A 17,264-nucleotide genomic window follows, 5' to 3' on the forward strand; every position below is an offset into this window, starting at 1 on the left:
TTGTAAAGGCGGTGGCTTGCTTGCCTCCATGTAGGCCGCCTTGATAACTTCTTTGATCCAGCGGGCTATGGTTGCTTGCGAGTCCGCTTCCCCTTGCTTCTTCCCGCTGTGAAGGATGAATAGATGGTCCGTCTTTCGTACGGATTCCAACCTTTCCAGGTATCAGACTAGGAGCCTGCCAACGTTGAGATGTCGTAGACTTCGAGCCTCTTCCGAATTCTTATGCTCATCTGATGATGGTAGCAAGATGGTTTGGTTGGGTTTGGTTGAGATGGCAGTGAGACACCACGGAACTGTGTGTAACTGGATGGTTCCCAGTGTGAGTCTGAGGAACGGCTCCCGGCAGGACAGTGCTTGTAGCTCAGATATACGATGAGCTGAACAGACTGCCAGTAGGAAGGCTGTCTTCAATGTTAATAGTCGGAGAGACAGGCCGCAGAGAGGTCTGAAGGAGGGTCCTCCTAGGAAATCTAGGACAAGGTTGAGGTTCCAAAGAGGCACCGGCCACTTTAGGGGTGGTCAGATGTGCTTGACTCCTTTCAGGAAGCAGGAGACATCCGAGTGAGAGGCTATGCTGCCGCTCTCGCTCTTGGTTCTGCAGCATAACAAGGCCGCCACCTGTACCTTGATAGAGTTGAGGGACAATCCCTTCTGTAGTCCGTTCTGTAGGAATTCCAAAATCACAGGAATTTTGACTGAGTGTGGTATGATGTCGTGGTACCCCCACCAGGCTTCGAATACTCTCCAAATCCTTATGTATGTTAGGGATGTGGAGAACTTGCGTGCTCTGAGTAGGGTATCAATTACTGCCCCGAGTATACCCTCCTCCTTAGGCGAGTCCTCTCAATGGCCAGACCGTAAGAGAGAATCGAGCTGGATCCTCGTGGAGGATCAGTCCCAGTTGGAGCAGGTGTCTGTGTTGAGGTAGCGGCAGGGGGTTCCCTACCAGCAGTCTTCGCATGTCTGCGTACCACGGTCTTCTTGGCCAGTCCGGGGCCACTAGAAGTACTGGTCCCCTGTGGTGTTTCTATCTTGTGGATGACTGTGCCCAGTAGGGGCCATGGCGGGAAAGCGTATAACAAAGTCTCCTGTGGCCAGCTCTGTACCAGGGTATCGATTCCCTGTGACTGGGGTACCTGCCTGCGGCTGAAGAAACTGGGCACTTGGGCGTTGGACCGATTTGCCAGGAGATCCGTGGTTGGTGTTCCAATTGGAAAACTGTGGTCGACAGCCTCCATTTTCCTGGGTCTAGACTTTCTCCGCTGAGGTAATCCGCAGCGACATTGTCTTTCCCCGCGTTGTGGACAGCAGAGATCTCTTGAAGATTTGCTTCCACCCATGACATTAGGGGGTATATTTCCAGAGACACCTGTTGGCTTCTGGTTCCTCCCTGATGGTTGTTGTAGGCCACTATTGTGGCATTGTCCGACATTACTCTGACCGATTTGTCTCGGAGTCTGTGACCGAACCGTAGGCAGGCTAGTCTGACTGCCCGGGCTTCTAGGCGATTGATGTTCCATCCCACCTCTTCTTTGTTCTATTGCCCTTGGGTGGTTAGCTCCTGGCAGTGTGCTCCCCCATCCTCGTAGGATGGCATCCGTGTTGAGAAGGATCCAGGTTGGTGAGGACAGTCTAGTTCCCTGGCTCCGATGGCCTTCTTGTAGCCACCATTGTAGTTGGGTCCGAACTTTGTCCGGGAGCTGAAGACATATGGTGTAGTTCTGGAACAGTGGATTCCATCTTGATAGTAGTGAGTGCTGTAGGGGTCTCATGTGAGCTCCTGCCCATTCCACTACTTCCAGTGTGGATGCCATGATGCTGAGGACTTGTAGGTAGTCCCATGCTGTGGGGCGAAGTTCGCTCAACAGGGTTCGTAACTGGGTCATCAGTTTTGATTTCCTTGTCTGTGTCAGGATGACCTTGTCTTGTTTGGTGTCGAACCGGACTCCCAGGTATTCTAGAGATTGGGAAGGCTGCAGGCAGCTCTTGTTTGTGTTGACCACCCACCCGAGGCTCTCCAGTAGAGTTTTGACTCTGTTAGTTGCCTGGTAGCTTTCCTCTAGGGATTTCACCCTGATCAGCCAATCATCTAGATAAGGGTGTATGCGGATTCCTTCCTTTCTAAGTGTTGCTGCCACCACAACTATGACCTTGGTGAACGTCTGGCGTGCTGTAGCTAACCCGAATGGTAGTACCCGGAACTGGTAGTGACGGTCCAGGATCGTGAAGCGTAGAAAACGCTGATGCTCCCGATGGATCGGAACGTATGGGTAAGCTTCCGACAGATCCAGGGATGTAAGGAACTCTCCCGGTTGTATCGCCCTTGTTACTGAGCGTATGGTTTCCATGCAGGAGCGAGGAATCTTCAGGTGACGGTTGACCGCCTTGAGGTCCAGGATGGGCTGAATGTTCCTTCTTTCTTGGGAACGATAAAACAGATGGAATAATGTCCAGTATTTATTTGTTGTGGAGGTATTATAGCCTCTAAGGCTAGCAATCTGGTCAGTGTAGCTTCCACTGCCATCCTCTTGGAAGGGTCATGGCAGGGGGAATCCACAAACTTGTCCGGAGGGAGGTGATGGAACTCCAAGTAATATCCCTCTCGAATGATGGATAGGACCTACTTGTCCAAAGTTATCTTGACCTATCTTTGGTAGAATAGGGCAAGTCTGCACCCTATGGCTTCTTCCTCTGGACGGGTCGGCTGATTTTCATTGTGGGGTGCGGCTGGGGCCTGGACCAGAGCTGGCTCCCCTTTTGTTGTGCTTGTTCTGAAAGAAATGGCTCCTGCCTGCGGGGCGAGCCGCTTGATATGTGCTTCTGTATGGGTTGAAGCGCTGTGATCCTCTGCCCCTGGAAGTTCAGGGGAAGGGTTGCTGGTTTCTCTTATTCCTGTCCTCCGGTAGCCGCAGCAGTGGGGATTCACCCCATTTGTTGGCTAGTTTCTCTAGTTCGCTTCCAAACAGGAGGGTTCCCTTGAAGGGCATCCTTGTGAGTCTCGTTTTGGAGGATGCGTCTGCTGACCAGCTTTGGAGCCAGAGTTGCTTGTGGCTGCCACGGCTGAGGACACTCCTCTAGCTGCGGTGCACACCAGATCAGAAGCGTCATCCGTGAGGAATGATACTGCTGGTTCCAGGGCTTCCCCAGGAGTGTTGTTCCTGGTCTGTGATAAGCAGGCACGTGTCACCACGGCACAGCAGGTCGCGATCTGTAGAGACATATCGGAGACGTCAAAGGACTGTTTGAGGATGGATTCCAGACGTCTATCCTGAGCATCTTTGAGTGCTGCTCCTCCCTCCACTGGGATAGTAGTGCGCTTCAAAACCGCGCAGACCATGGCATCCACTTTCGGACATGCCAGAAGGTCTTTGGCTGCTGGGTCCAGAGGGTACATGGCTGCCAGAGCACTTTGAACGTAGTCTCCGGGGCATCCCATTCCAGGTCAATTAGTTGCTGGACGGCTTGTAATAGTGGGAAATGGCGGGAGGTCTGACAGAGTCCCTCTAGTAGGGGATTCGTCTTAGGTTCCCCCAAGGCACTTGTGCCCGGGATAGCAAGCTCTTTCAAGCTGTGTGACCAGGTCTGGAAGCTCGTCCTTGGTGAAGAAGCGCCTGATGGTTCAGTGGGGCTCTGTCCCCGGAGTTCCCCTTCCTCCAGTGGATCTGATTCCTCATCTGAGTTGTCCTTGTCCCCGAAAGTGGGGCTTCTGGGTGGTGGAAACACTTCCTTGGGCATAGAGGGTCCCGGGATGTTGAAGTCCGCTGGAGAAGGTTGTGGCCATATTATCAGAGGCTCCGGTTGCATGTACACGAAGGTATGCAGGCCTTTGAAGAATTCCACCCAGGAGATAGATGCTGGGTCTAAATTAAGAGGCGCTGTGTCCCTGGGGTGCCCTGTTTGAGGGAGGGTCCCGCTGGGAGCACTAGGTCCAGCGTACTGTTTGAGGAGCTGGATCCCGGTACCGGCTCAGGAGAGCCATGGGCTGGATCCCCCAGGGCCTCCTCGCCCTATATACACAGGGCGGAGGCCGCCTCATGCTGTGCAGCTCTAATGTGGCATGCTGGGGAGAGGCCCTGAGCCTTGAGCTTCTTTTCTGGTGGTGCCATGGCTTTGTGAGTGCAAAATACAGTTATGCGCGCCGGTGCATCGAAGGGAGGTGCGTGCGCTGTTGTGTGCCGAGATCGAAGGTATGCACCCAGCACAGTAAGCGCGTGGCTGTGTGTGTCGCTTGGGCGCACACGGTATTTGTGCGCATGAAGATGTGCGCACAAGGTATGCGTGTGTGCAACGATGTGCGCACAGCTCACCTCTGTGCGCACAGGTTGGAACGGCGGACAGGGCAGCGAACAGATTAAAAGAAAATTATTCCTTACCTGCTAATTTTCGTTCCTGTAATACCATGGATCATTCCAGACGATGGGTTATGTTCCCTGTCCAGCAGATGGAGTCAGAAACAGATTTCTGGGGGGAGGTGCTACATTACCTCATCACCCTCGTCATCATCCTCAGTATCTAGCCTAGCAAAGCCAAGCCCAAGAGGAAGAAAAATTTAATTGTTAAAAAATCAGAATAATAACCTCAACAGAGAAACTTGCTAACACATAAATATTGAACAAAACAACTCTGAGTGCTAGAAGGAGCAGAAAAATGAGAAGAGCACAGTCGAGCAGAGATAGCCCACCCTAATTAAAACTTTCAATAGTAACGGGAGGGTGTCTGGAATGATCCATGGTATTACAGGAACGAAAATTAGCAGGTAAGGAATAATTTTCTTTTCCCTGTACATACCAGGATCATTCCAGACGATGGGCTGTACCCAAGCTTCCCTCCTATGGGCGGGCCGTGGATAGCCCTGCTCGGATGACTCGATCCCCAAAAGAACCGTCTGATGGTGCGGAAACATCCAGACGATAATGCCTTGCGAAAGTATGGAGAGACTTCCACGTCGCCGCTCTGCAAATCTCCTGGACTGAAACAGAGCTAGACTCTGCCCATGACGCCGCCTGTGCGCGAACGGAATGGGCCTTAACCCCCAAAGGAGGTTGCTTACCGACCCCAATATAAGCCGAAGCAATCGTCCCCTTCAGCCAGCGAGCGATAGACGTTTTGGATGCCATGTGACCCTTCCTGGGACCCGACCAGAGAACGAAGAGATGGTCGGAAAGACGAAACTCATTGGTAACTTCCAAATAACGCAACAGGCATCGCTTTACATCCAAAAGACGTAAATCCCTGGGTTCGTTTGAATTGAAGGAAGGCAACTCAACTGACTGATTAAGGTGGAAGGCCGAAACCACTTTAGGAAGAAAAGATGGAACCGTGCGGAGGGACACACCGTCATCTGAAAAACGGAGGTACGGTTCTCGACAGGATAGCGCCTGTAGTTCTGAAATGCGTCGCACTGAACAGATTGCCACCAAGAAGATAGTTTTAAAAGTCAGATCCTTAAGAGAGGAAAATCTTAAGGGTTCAAAAGGTGGACCGCTAAGTGCTCGTAAAACTAAGTTCAGATTCCAGGACGGACAAGGAGGACGTAACGGAGGCTTCAAGTGACGCACCCCTCTAAGGAAATGACCTACATCCGGATGAGAGGAGAGACGCGATCCCTCGCCACTATATAAGAGGGCGCCCAAAGCCGCGACCTGTACTCGAAGTGAGTTGTAAGCGAGACCGAGATCTAGTCCTTCCTGAAGGAAGGAGAGAATTTGCGATACGGACGCATTGGTGGGCTGAATGTCGTGAGATCCGCACCAATTTTCGAAGACCTTCCAAACTCTTACATAAGTGACTGAAGTAGATCTCTTACGAGCAAGCAATAGAGTCGAAATGACCTCCTCCTGGTAGCCTCTGTACCTCAGTTTGCGCCTCTCAAAAGCCAGGCCGCTAGACAGAAGCGATCGGCCTGCTGTAAAAATATGGGTCCCTGCCGGAGTAGGCGTGGAATGTGGCTGAGACGTAGAGGGCCTTCCATGGTCAGGAGAAGAAGATCCGCAAACCACGGTCGACGAGGCCACTCCGGCGCCACGAGAACCACTGGACCGTGGTGATTCTCGATTCTTCGAATCACTTTTCCCACGAGAGGCCACGGTGGAAAGACATAAAGTAGGATGTTCCGCGGCCAAGGCAGGGCTAGAGCACCGATTCCTTCTGCGCCGTGTTCTCTTCTGCGGCTGAAGAAATGCGGAGTCTTTGCATTGCTTGCTGTGGCCATGAGATCCAGGTGGGGAGGACCCCATCGGGAGATTATCAAATCCATCGCCTCCCCCGAGAGTTCCCATTCTCCGGGATCCAGGCGTTGACGACTTAGGAAGTCCGCCTGTATATTGTCTACTCCCGCAATGTGGGAGGCTGCCAAACGCAACAGATGCCTTTCCGCCCAGAGCATTAATTTGTGCGCTTCCAAGGATACTTGAAGACTTCGTGTGCCCCCCTGTCTGTTGATGTAGGACACCGTGGTCGCATTGTCGGAAAGGACCCTGACAGCTCTGTGACGCAACCGAGGAAGGAACCCTTTTAACGCCAGACGTACCGCTCTGGTCTCCAGACGATTGATGGGCCACCGGGCTTGTTCCACCGTCCATTGACCTTGTAGAGAGCTCTCCTGACAGACCGCCCCCCCATCCTGATAGACTGGCATCCGTGGTGACCACTATCCACTCCGGCATGTCCAGAGAGACTCCCTGAGCTAGGTTTCGGTATTCTAGCCACTAGTGAAGACTGTTGACGGTAGCCATCGGAATTGGGAGTACCATCTGGTAGTCTTGTGAGGACGGCTTCCATCTGGAGAGCAGAGACCTTTGAAGAGGGCGGAGGTGAGCAAAGGCCCAAGGAACAAGATCGATAGTGGAGGCCATCGTGCCCAGGAGCTGAAGGTAATCCCATGCTGTGGGTTCTTGAAGATCCAAGAATCGGAGAACCTGATCGCGAAGGGACTGAGCCCTTTCTTTCTTGAGGAATACCATGCCCTGTTTCGTGTCGAAATGTGCCCCCAGGAATTCCAGGGACTGGGAAGGAACTAGGTGACTCTTGGCATAGTTGACAATCCACCCGAGAGACCGGAGCATGCGGAGCACTATTCTGACCATCCGGCAACCCTGGTCCCATGACTTCGCTCGTATGAGCCAATCGTCTAGGTAAGGGTGTACCAGAACGCCCTGCCGGCGCAATGCAGCTGCCACCACTACCATGATTTTCGTGAAGACCCGTGGAGCCGTCGCCAGACCGAAAGGTAAGGCCCGGAACTGAAAATGTTGACCTAAGATCTTGAATCTTAGGTAGCGCTGATGATCCTTGAGAATAGGAATATGCAAGTAGGCCTCGGTGAGATCCAAGGAAGCTAGAAATTCTCCTCGATGTACCGCTGCTAGAACTGACCGAAGAGTCTCCATGCAAAAACGGGGAACTCGAAGAGACCTGTTCACCATCTTGAGGTCCAGGATGGGACGAAAAGTACCCTTCTTCTTTGGGACAACAAAATAGATGGAGTAATGACCTCGACCCCAATCGTAGGGAGGAACTGGTGATATCGCTCCCAGTGCGGAAAGTCGGTCGAGAGTGGAAGCGACAGCTTCTTGCTTGTAACTGGATCCGCAAGGGGAGAAAAGGAACCTGTCTCTGGGAGGATGGACAAAATCCAATGCGTAGCCGTGCTTTAGAATATCCAGGACCCACTGGTCCGATGTAATTTGGACCCACTCGTTGTAAAAGAGAGAGATCCGGCCCCCCAGGCGGGGAACCGGGTCGTGGGTTCGACTGGCATCATTGGTTTGTCTTGAAGGAGGAGGAATTAGAGGAACCCCGTCCCTGACCCTCCCTGCCGGGACGGCGCCCTCGAAAGGGCCGGTTCCAAGAGCCTGAACGTGAGGAAGGATTCCGAGGAGCTTGTTGACGAGTGTTTCGTGTCCTCCGCTGATTCCTGTATCGAGATCTGGAAGAAGAATAGGAAAACCTTGAGGATCGTGGACGATCTTCCGGAAGCTTATGCACTGAATTCTCATTCAATGATTTAATGATCTGATCCAAATCTTCCCCAAAAAGAAACTTACCCTTGAAGGGAAGGGATCCCAGGCGCGTTTTAGAGGATGCGTCCGCCGACCAGTTTCGCAGCCAGAGTAGGCGTCGAGCTGAGACTGCCGCTACCATGGAGCGGGCGAGGACTCTGAGTAGGTCATAAAAAGCATCCGCCCCATATGCCATCACGGCCTCCAGCCGATCCGCCTGTAGGGCCTCAGCATCTGGTAACTCCTGTGAGGTAAGCAACTGCTGTACCCAGCGCAGACCTGCTCTCTGTGCAAGAGCACTGCAAATGGACGCTCGCATACCTAGTGCGGAAACTTCAAAAATTCTCTTGAGGTAGACTTCCAACTTTCTATCCTGAGTGTCCTTCAGAGCCGTACCTCCCGTGACCGGTATGGTAGTGTGTTTGGTCACTGCTGATACTGCCGAGTCCACGGCAGGAACTTTGAGGATGTCCAGAAAATCCTGTGGGAGTGGACAGAGCTTCTCCATAGCTCTACTAACTCTGAGGGTGGCTTCAGGAGTATCCCACTCACGGGAAATGAGTTGGAGAAAAGAAGGATGGGTGGGAAAAGCCTTGGCCAAAGGCCTTAGACCAGCAAGGAGAGGGTCACCCTTCCTAACGTTTGGTTGTGGTCCAACCGGTTCTGGTGGAGGGTCGATGTCCATTTCCGTCAGAATATGAGGAATCAGGTCTTCTAATTCTTCCGATTGAAAAATACGTAAGATCCTTGGATCATCTCCCTCCAAATGGGAAAGCAGAGTGGGATCATCTCCCGACGGATCTACCGGAGGGTCCCCCCCTGGACACCCGACCGGGGCTGGAGGATCTTTGGAAGGTTGAGGTGGACCAGCGGAGGGGGAAGAAGTCCCTTGAGAGGGGGACCCCCCTAAACGGGCCAACTTCGGAGGAGTGGGAACAGGAATGTCCGAAGAAGCATCCTGAAAATGAAGAAAGGCTTTATGCATTAAAACAATAAACTCCGGAGAAAAGGCAGAAAAACCTCCGGAAGGGGCCCCCCCGAGGCCTCACCCTCCAGAGTCAGCCAAGTTCCGCAGAGACCTCGAAGGGGGTGGCGGAATAATCGGGGAATCCTCTTCTGATAACCCCGCTTCGGAGTCTGACATTAAAATGGCCGCCATTTCTGTGCTGATCGGGAGCGGGGCCTGTCGTTTTCTCGATTCGTGGTCAGAAGTTCTCTCGGCGTCCCCCTCAGTCGGGCATGTTTCCCCATCGGGGAGGCAGTCCGAACGCCCCTCCCTGGCAATTTTAACTCCCTGCCGGCCGCAGGCTACACAAGCCGCCGGGCGCGGCATTGAAAAACGCTGAGGGGAGAGGGGGAGGGGCGAACAAGCGCGGCAAAAATTGCCTCGCGCTGAGAAAGCTGCGAGAAAATAGAGAAAAAACTCCCCCCTGCCGACCCGAAGGACCACCGGGGTATCTCCTTCCCGGCAGCCCCGGGGAATGTACTTCGTGGGACCGCGGGTCGACTAGAGAGCGTTGTGGGGGGAGGAGGGGGGAGGTGGGGGAGAGGCTGGACCACCAGCGTGCACCCTCAGTCGAAAACGTCGATTAAAAACGCTGAGGTAACCTGAAATTAAATTCAAAAAAGAAGCACTTACCCCAACCGAACAGAAACGGGAGAGAGAGAAGTAAAGAGAGAGAAAAGAGGCTTGTCAGGAAGCCCCGGTGAGGTAACAAACCGTCACTCCGCCTTTAATTTCCCTCAAAATTTTTTTATTTTTTTTTTAAACTTTTACCAAATAAAGAAATAAGATACAATATAAAAATTCTTTTACTTGATCCCTTGAAAGAAAAATGAGAGAAAATTGATAATTAAGGTAAAGTTGTGGGGAACTCAGGTTCCCCAACCCGCATCTGCTGGAGTCAGAAAGATACTGGGGATGATGACTAGGGTGATGAGGTAATGTAGCACCTCCCCCCAGAAATCTGTTTCTGACTCCATCTGCTGGACAGGGAACATAACCCATCGTCTGGAATGATCCTGGTATGTACAGGGAAAATGGTGATGGCGACCATGCGGACAACATGGCAACCACATCAGAGGGTCTCCACGTGGGAGGACCCTCAGATCTGACCGGGGTAGATTTCTACCTTACCGTGTCTCAGCGCTTCCCGGTCTCGTTCCGGGCGGTCTCCGGCTTCAGGGAAGAGGGAAAATACCTTCACTGCCGTGCTCGAAGTGGCACCCGCTGCCTCTCAGCTTCACCCGATGTTGGGGGCTAGGTCCCCGCCGAGGGTCGGCCGCCAGACTGAGGCTTACCTCCGAGGGATCACGGAAATCACCTCGGGAAGTCTCAACTGCGGGAGGGACCCAATGGGTGTCACCGCAGGAGAGCGGGGCTCGCCTGTAGAGGTAAGATTTCTTCTTGTTTTGGATTTTCTTTGTAAAATTTACTCTAACGCTGTGCTAGCGTGCAAAGAGTCCCGAACTGCTATGGAGACGGAAAATACTGAAGAGCTGCACTTCCTACATGGGTATATGTACTAGGGCTGACGTCAGATTGAAATCTGATCAGTCTCCAACTGCTATCAGGAGTACACTATACCCATTGGTCCTGAGTCCATCTGCTACATGCTAGGAAATAGTTGTTTGCTTTGAGATGGCACAGACCATAGCATCCACTTTCAAGAAACGCAGGCGTTCCTTGGTCGCTGGTTCCAGAGGGTATAGGGCTTCCATGGCCCAACCCCTTTGAAGCAAGCCTCCGGAGCATCCCACTCCAGGTCAATCAGTTCCTGGATGGCTTCCATCCATTGGGAAGTAGCATGAGGCTTTACGAAGGGATACCAGAATGGGGTTCTTCTTTGGTTCCGCCATAGGGTCCGTGCCTGGAATACCCAGAGTCTGGGAAATAAAGGCTGGAAATTCATCCTTGTGGAAGAACGAAGCATGGTTCAGTATGGTTCCAGTCCTGGAGAGATTTCTCCTTCTTCCAGGGAGCCACCACCATCATCTGAGGTGTCTGGGTCCCTGTCAGGGAAATTCTTGGTTAGGCGATACATGTCTCAAGGCATCCGAGCAGGGCCGGGAGGGACTTGCATTTCCGGCAGGGGTTGGGCTCGGGAAGCAGCCAGGGCTGATTGCGCCTGAACAAAGGCTTGCAGCCCTTGGAAAAATTCTAAGCAGAATAAGGTGCCTGGGTCCACGTTAATCAAAGGGGGAGTCGGAGTAGGGGCCCCTGAGGTGCCCTCTTGTGGAGAAGCAATCTCAGAGATGCATAGGTCCGGGGAGCTATCATCTGTAGCAGTTCCGGAACCATCCCCAGTGAGAGGCCAGGCTTTGGTTCCCCCTGGGCTTCTTTGTAATACTGACACAGGCAGGATTCCAGTTCAGGCTGCGCAGCTCTTATGTGGCCTTCTTGGACGCCTTCTTGGATGCCAGTGCCATAGCCTCTATGTCTAGGCGCACAGGTAATGTTCTTCAATGCACACGTGTAGATGTGCGCTCGGTTGTGCACGCCGCTGTGGCATTGTCAGTACTGGACGCGCACAAGTTAGGCGAATCGGCCGCCCGGCCTGCACGTACCACCGGTCGAGAAGGGAAGATGGCGTCAAACACCCCCCCGCCCCCCCCGGCACGTAAAATGGCACCCTCGAGGGCTACTCAACCCAATCGGTGCTCCCTTTTCACCTCGACTGAAAAGACACAGAATCGGTATGGCAATCCGAACCTCGGAGACCTGAATTTAAAGTTTTCTCCTTACCTGGTCTCGGCGCTTACTGATCAAGTGCCGGGACGGTCTCCAGCTGCGGGGGGGGGGGGGGGGGGGGGGGGCTTTTACCTTCACCGCCATGCTCTGTTGTGCACCCGCTGCCTTTCCATGCCGGGAACCAGCTACCGGACCAAGGCACACCTCTGAGGGATATTGGAATTACCTCAGGAATTCTCAACTGGGGGAGGAACCCTTAGGTTTCACCACAGGAGAGCAGAACTCTATCTTCTTTAAGGTAAAATTTTCTTTTTCTTCTTTGCTGTAATTTTTTAACACTATTCTAGTGTGTAGGATAGTGTCCGCATCTGCTAGGAGACAGAGATACTGAAGAGCTGAGGTTACTGCAGGGGTATATCTAGAGTGATGTCAGCTTTGAAATCTGACTCAGTCTCCCATCTGCTAGCATTAGAGCACATAACCCACTGGTCCTGAGTCCATCTGGCTACACGCTAGGAAATTAAGTTTTTGTGCACAGATTTTCGCCAGGAGTAATACATTCACGTTATACTATGGTCTTGACCAGCAGGCATCTTCAGACGCTGCCCTCGGTTACAGCAGTGTTGTTCACAACAGGGGCGGGTTGTGTACACAAATATCAACCGTGGCTGCAAGGGATTGCTAGCTCCACCCAAAGTAAGAAGCGTGCAAAAAAACAACCCTAAGCTGGGGACTCCCAGACAGCATAGCTAGTTCATGCTTGAATATCAACCGGGAAAAAAAAGCAAGTTCACTTAATGTAAATGGTGTTTTCCAAGGATAGCAGGATGAATTAGCCATGCTAACCCACCTACTTCCATGGACAGCATCTCCATCCTTCATAACTCTAAACAATCTATGTAATAAACTGAGAAAAGATGACGATCACGCAGGAAGATGCATGCAGTCGCACAGAGCCAAAACTGCAATCCTTGAGATAAGCTCTGCCCCCAGAGAGCATAACTAATTCATCCTATCTACGAAAAACACCGTTTACGGCAAGCAAACTTGCTTACAATGAGTTACACCCGTGACAGGTATGTGTAGAAGAGAGCCACAAGGTTTACATCATTGGCTATGGACATCTCCGATGGACATCTACCGAAAAGCCACTGAAAAAGCAAAGAAAGATTTCTATGCCTCAAGAATTCATCAATTCCAGTTCAACCCACAAGCCCTTTTCCAATACGTAGCCAGCCTTATCACATCACCAGACAGATATAACCCTGACAATAATGATGAAACAAAATGTGAGAAATTAGCTTCATACTTCCACACTAAAGTGGAGACCATTATGGCACGCTTCTCATCTCACCCTGGCCATATGAACCCAGCAACACCCAAAAGCACTTCTATTGACCACACCAATCATGTCACACAATTATATCCGTCTACACAAACCTCAAACCCCACCCTCTCAAACTTCGAAAACACCTCTGCACTGGAAATTGAAACCACTCTCAAAAAAATCAAACCTGCCTTTCATCCCTCAGATAATCTGCCCATCAAAACACTACTCACAAGCCCCGCTTCAATAGCCAAACACATCGCAAGCATCCTGAACAAATCTATTACTTTAGGCCAGGTCCCAACTGAACTTAAGCAAGCCATTATAAAACCTATACTCAAAAAACCAGACTCAGATCCCACGGATCCAGCCAACTATCACCCAGTATCGAACCTCCCATTCCTCTCCAAAATACTTGAAAAAATTATTAACAGACAACTAACAGATTATATAGAAGAACACAATATTCTCTCCTCATCCCAGTTTGGTTTCCGCAAACACCATAGCACAGAAACCCTACTCATCTCCCTCTCAGAAACCATACTTAAAGCTCTGGACAAAGGACAATCCCACATACTCGCAATACTAGATATATCAGCGGCATTCGACACAGTCAATCACAACACTCTCAAACGCCTCAAGGAAATTGGCATCTCTGGCACTGCCCTACTCTGGTTCCAGTCTTACCTACACGACAGGACCTACAGTGTAAAAATTGGTCGCAACGAATCCAAACCTGTTGGGCTATCACAAGGTGTACCACAAGGCTCCTCCCCTCTCTTCAACCCTTTTTAATATCTACCTCCTCCCCCTCTGCCTACTTCTTTCCAAACTGGGATTCCCGCACTTCATATATGCTGATGACGTGCAGATACTCATTCCAATAGCTGACTCTATCCATAACGCAATGAAGATCTGGAACTCTGCTCTGTCTGAAATAAACAAATTACTCACTGACAACTTTCTGGCACTCAATACCAACAAAACAGAGCTACTCATCCTTTCTCCACCGAACAATCCCGCACTCAGCCTCTCTTGCTACCCGGCTGCCCCTCCACTCAAGTGGTCCGCAGCCTGGGCATATGGATAGACAACCACTTTAACCTCAAAAAATTCATTTCTGCTACCATAAAGAGCGGATTCTTCAAACTCCACACCTTGAAGAGAATCAAACCACTATTACACACATCCGACTTCCGAACAGTGCTGCAGGCCATGATTCTGTCTAAGCTTGACTACTGTAACGCTATCCTCCTAGGCTTACCAAAAAATACCCTTCAACCGTTACAGCTCCTACAAAACACCGCTGCCCGCATTCTGACCAACACACACCGTCATGACCACATCACCCCAGTTCTCCAAGCCCTACACTGGCTCCCAGTAACACCTAGGATAATATATAAATCCCTCACTCTCATACACAAAGCCATCCACAACCAAAACATGCACTGGTTCCCTTAACACCTCTATCTTTGCAATCCAACCAGACCAACTAGAAAGCAACACCAGGCCAAACTCCTGACTCCCTCCCCCAAACTCATGAAGCATGTCACTATGAGAGAACGATCTTTCATCATAGAAGGTACTTCCCACTGGAATAAAATGCCCCCCCACCTACGCCAGGAACCATGCCATAAAAAATTCAAACAGAATCTTAAAACCTGGCTCTTCAAACTAGCATACCCTGACTGACTGTCTGCAGCCATAGAGATATACCCGAAATCAGTCACCCTGTCCGACTGATTCACATTATTATTTCTACCTCAGCTACCCCCCTTCTCATCCGCGCCTCCTCATACATCCCTATCCCTCTGCATCCCACCCCCACCTTGTCCTCCACCCTCTCTGATTTCCCCCTCCCAAGCTCTTACCACTTATATCCCTTTTCTCATGTTAATAGTTAGACATATCTTCACATGTTAAGAGTGAATAAATAGACTCCTTTAATTGCTTTATCTAAAAACACGAAGTTCTCCCACATAATATCTCTGCCTACCCTCTTAGATTTATCTGTTAGACAATAAATTTTTGTAAAGCTTGTTGCTATGTTATGTTACACTGTGAACCGAGGTGATGTTTCTAACGTGCCCCGGTATATAAATATCCAATAAATAAATAACTAAATAAATCTCCGTCCTCACTCACTTTGCTCGTCTCTCCTCCTGCATCTGAGGTTTGGTTCGTTGAGCCTTGTCTCCCATACGAGTACCCTCCAGCTTCCCAACCAGCGAAAGCACCTCCCCAGTAGGTTCATCGCGCCGAGTCCGGTCAATCAGAGAGCGATCAGCCTGAAGTACGAGGTTGGAGTTCTGGAATAGGCAGCACACGAAGGAGAATGAGCAAAAGGAGACAAGGAAAAAAAAGACACACGCAGTGAAACCCCACATCATGGACCACGACGGAACCGAATACCGCCAGGAGTGCCTGCAGGAGACCATGTCCCGAGAAATGTTCGGGCCCTGCCTCACTCACCGCTTTATACTCATACTGCAGGCTACGAGCAGTAACATCCGCCATTCTTCTTATCTGCAGACACCCACGCTGTCCTCGATCACCGGTATATGTGCTATCTCTGTTACTCGACCCCTTCAGCAACGCGCTTCCGACGCGCACTTCGCCAGACTTCCGCTTCCGGGTCAATGCATTCTCCGTAACGTCGGCGGAAAGATGGTGCGTGATGTGTGACGCCATTGGGTTGGGTAGCTCGCAGCCATCTTTGATTTGGGCATAATGCCCATAAATTTGCTGTTCTGGCTGTGTCGGAATACTAGTGAGGAAAGAAAGGAATAGCCAAATTGCTTCAACAATATCGGGACACAAATTACGGTTTATTTATTTTGTTTTTCAGACAAAAATATGACATTCTAAACTAAAGCCAGTATTCTAAGACTGCATCGACTGCGTCCTTTGGAAATAAGTAGAGGAATTCTAAAAAAAAAGCTGCAAAAAAAAAACAACCCGTTTTGGTGCTCGAACATGATTTTCTGTGCATTTTGTTTGGGGGTGAAAGCTAGTCACCACATCTGCTTAAATGTTCTATTGTGATTGATAACTGATTAAAAGACAGGAAACAGAGTAGGACTAAATGGTCATTTTTCCAAATGGAGAAGTGTCATTAGTGGAGTGTCACAGGGATCTGTACAGTGTTAACATCTTCATTCATGAACTGGAAAAGTGAGTAAAGTGATCAGATTTCAATTGCAGATGACACAAAATTATACCAAGTTGTCAAAACAGCAGCAGAGGAATAGCAGAAGGGTCTTGCAAGATTAGGAGATTGGGCATTTAAATGGCAGATGAAATTTAATGTGGATAAGTGCAAAGGGATGCACAAGAGGGGACAATAATCCCAACTATAGGTATACAATGCTGGGTCCATATTTAAATCATCACGCAGGAAAAGGACCTTTGAATCCTTCTGGACAATGCATTGAAATCCTCAGCTCAGTGTGTGGCTTTTAAAAAAAAAACAGAAAGCAAATGGAATATTTGGAATTATTTGGAGAGAAATGGAAAACAGAGAATATCATAGTAAGACCACACCTTGAGTATTATGTACAGTTCTGGTCATCATATCTCAAAAACAGATATACCAGAACTAAAAAAAATGTACAGAGAAGATTACCAAAAATGATAAAGGAGATGGAAAAGCTCTGTGAAAAGACAAGTGATTTTCGAACTGGAAAAAGTGAGCAAGCCAGCATAACTTCTGTTTCTTGCCACTCCTCTAAGGTGTTGAACAACTAAAGAAAGCTTCTAGTGTCTTTATATATATATATATATATATAAAATGGATGCACCCTTGGGAGTTGGACATATAAATCATTCACCACTAGATGTATGATCATAACACACATCCAGCTGGAAAATTTCATATTGCTCTATGATGAAGCCTGATGGACTTTACACAAGCATGAGGTAGCTTTCAAAGCGATTGAGGCAAAAAGCTGAGCATTAAAACTGAATTCAGCATACAATTCCTTAACACACAAGCTAATTTTTTAACTCTCAAGGCAGTAAACTAATGGGATGCTAATGGAGTTAAAAAATGAGCACAAACCAGAAAATGTGTGCAAAGGGAGGGCTTAGCACACAGCAAAACATTTATGTGCACATCTCATATTTTATGTGCAGAAAATATTTATGCACATACACCATAAAATAGGAGTTATGCACACAAAAAATGTTTTCTACACAAAGCATTTTTTGTGCGCATACATTATATTTTATGCATGAAAAACATGCT

General features: G+C 49.8%; 1 protein-coding gene across 1 annotated transcript in view; it reads right to left on the minus strand.

Annotated features, from left to right (window-relative positions):
• The window catches only part of SNRNP200 (small nuclear ribonucleoprotein U5 subunit 200), a 915,618-nt gene extending 899,971 nt beyond the window's left edge, over positions 1 to 15,647 (minus strand). Inside the window, exons 1-2 of the mRNA XM_029604465.1 lie at positions 15,491 to 15,647; positions 15,164 to 15,327 (exon numbers count right to left, since the gene is read on the minus strand). Coding sequence (XP_029460325.1) covers positions 15,164 to 15,327; positions 15,491 to 15,535 — 209 coding nt within the window. The 5' untranslated portion in view covers positions 15,536 to 15,647. The remainder of the gene's footprint in view (positions 1 to 15,163; positions 15,328 to 15,490) is intronic.
• Positions 15,648 to 17,264: the final 1,617 nt, after the last annotated feature.

This window comes from Rhinatrema bivittatum, chromosome 5 (genome assembly GCF_901001135.1).
Source record: "Rhinatrema bivittatum chromosome 5, aRhiBiv1.1, whole genome shotgun sequence".
Taxonomy (NCBI): Eukaryota; Metazoa; Chordata; class Amphibia; order Gymnophiona; family Rhinatrematidae; genus Rhinatrema; species Rhinatrema bivittatum.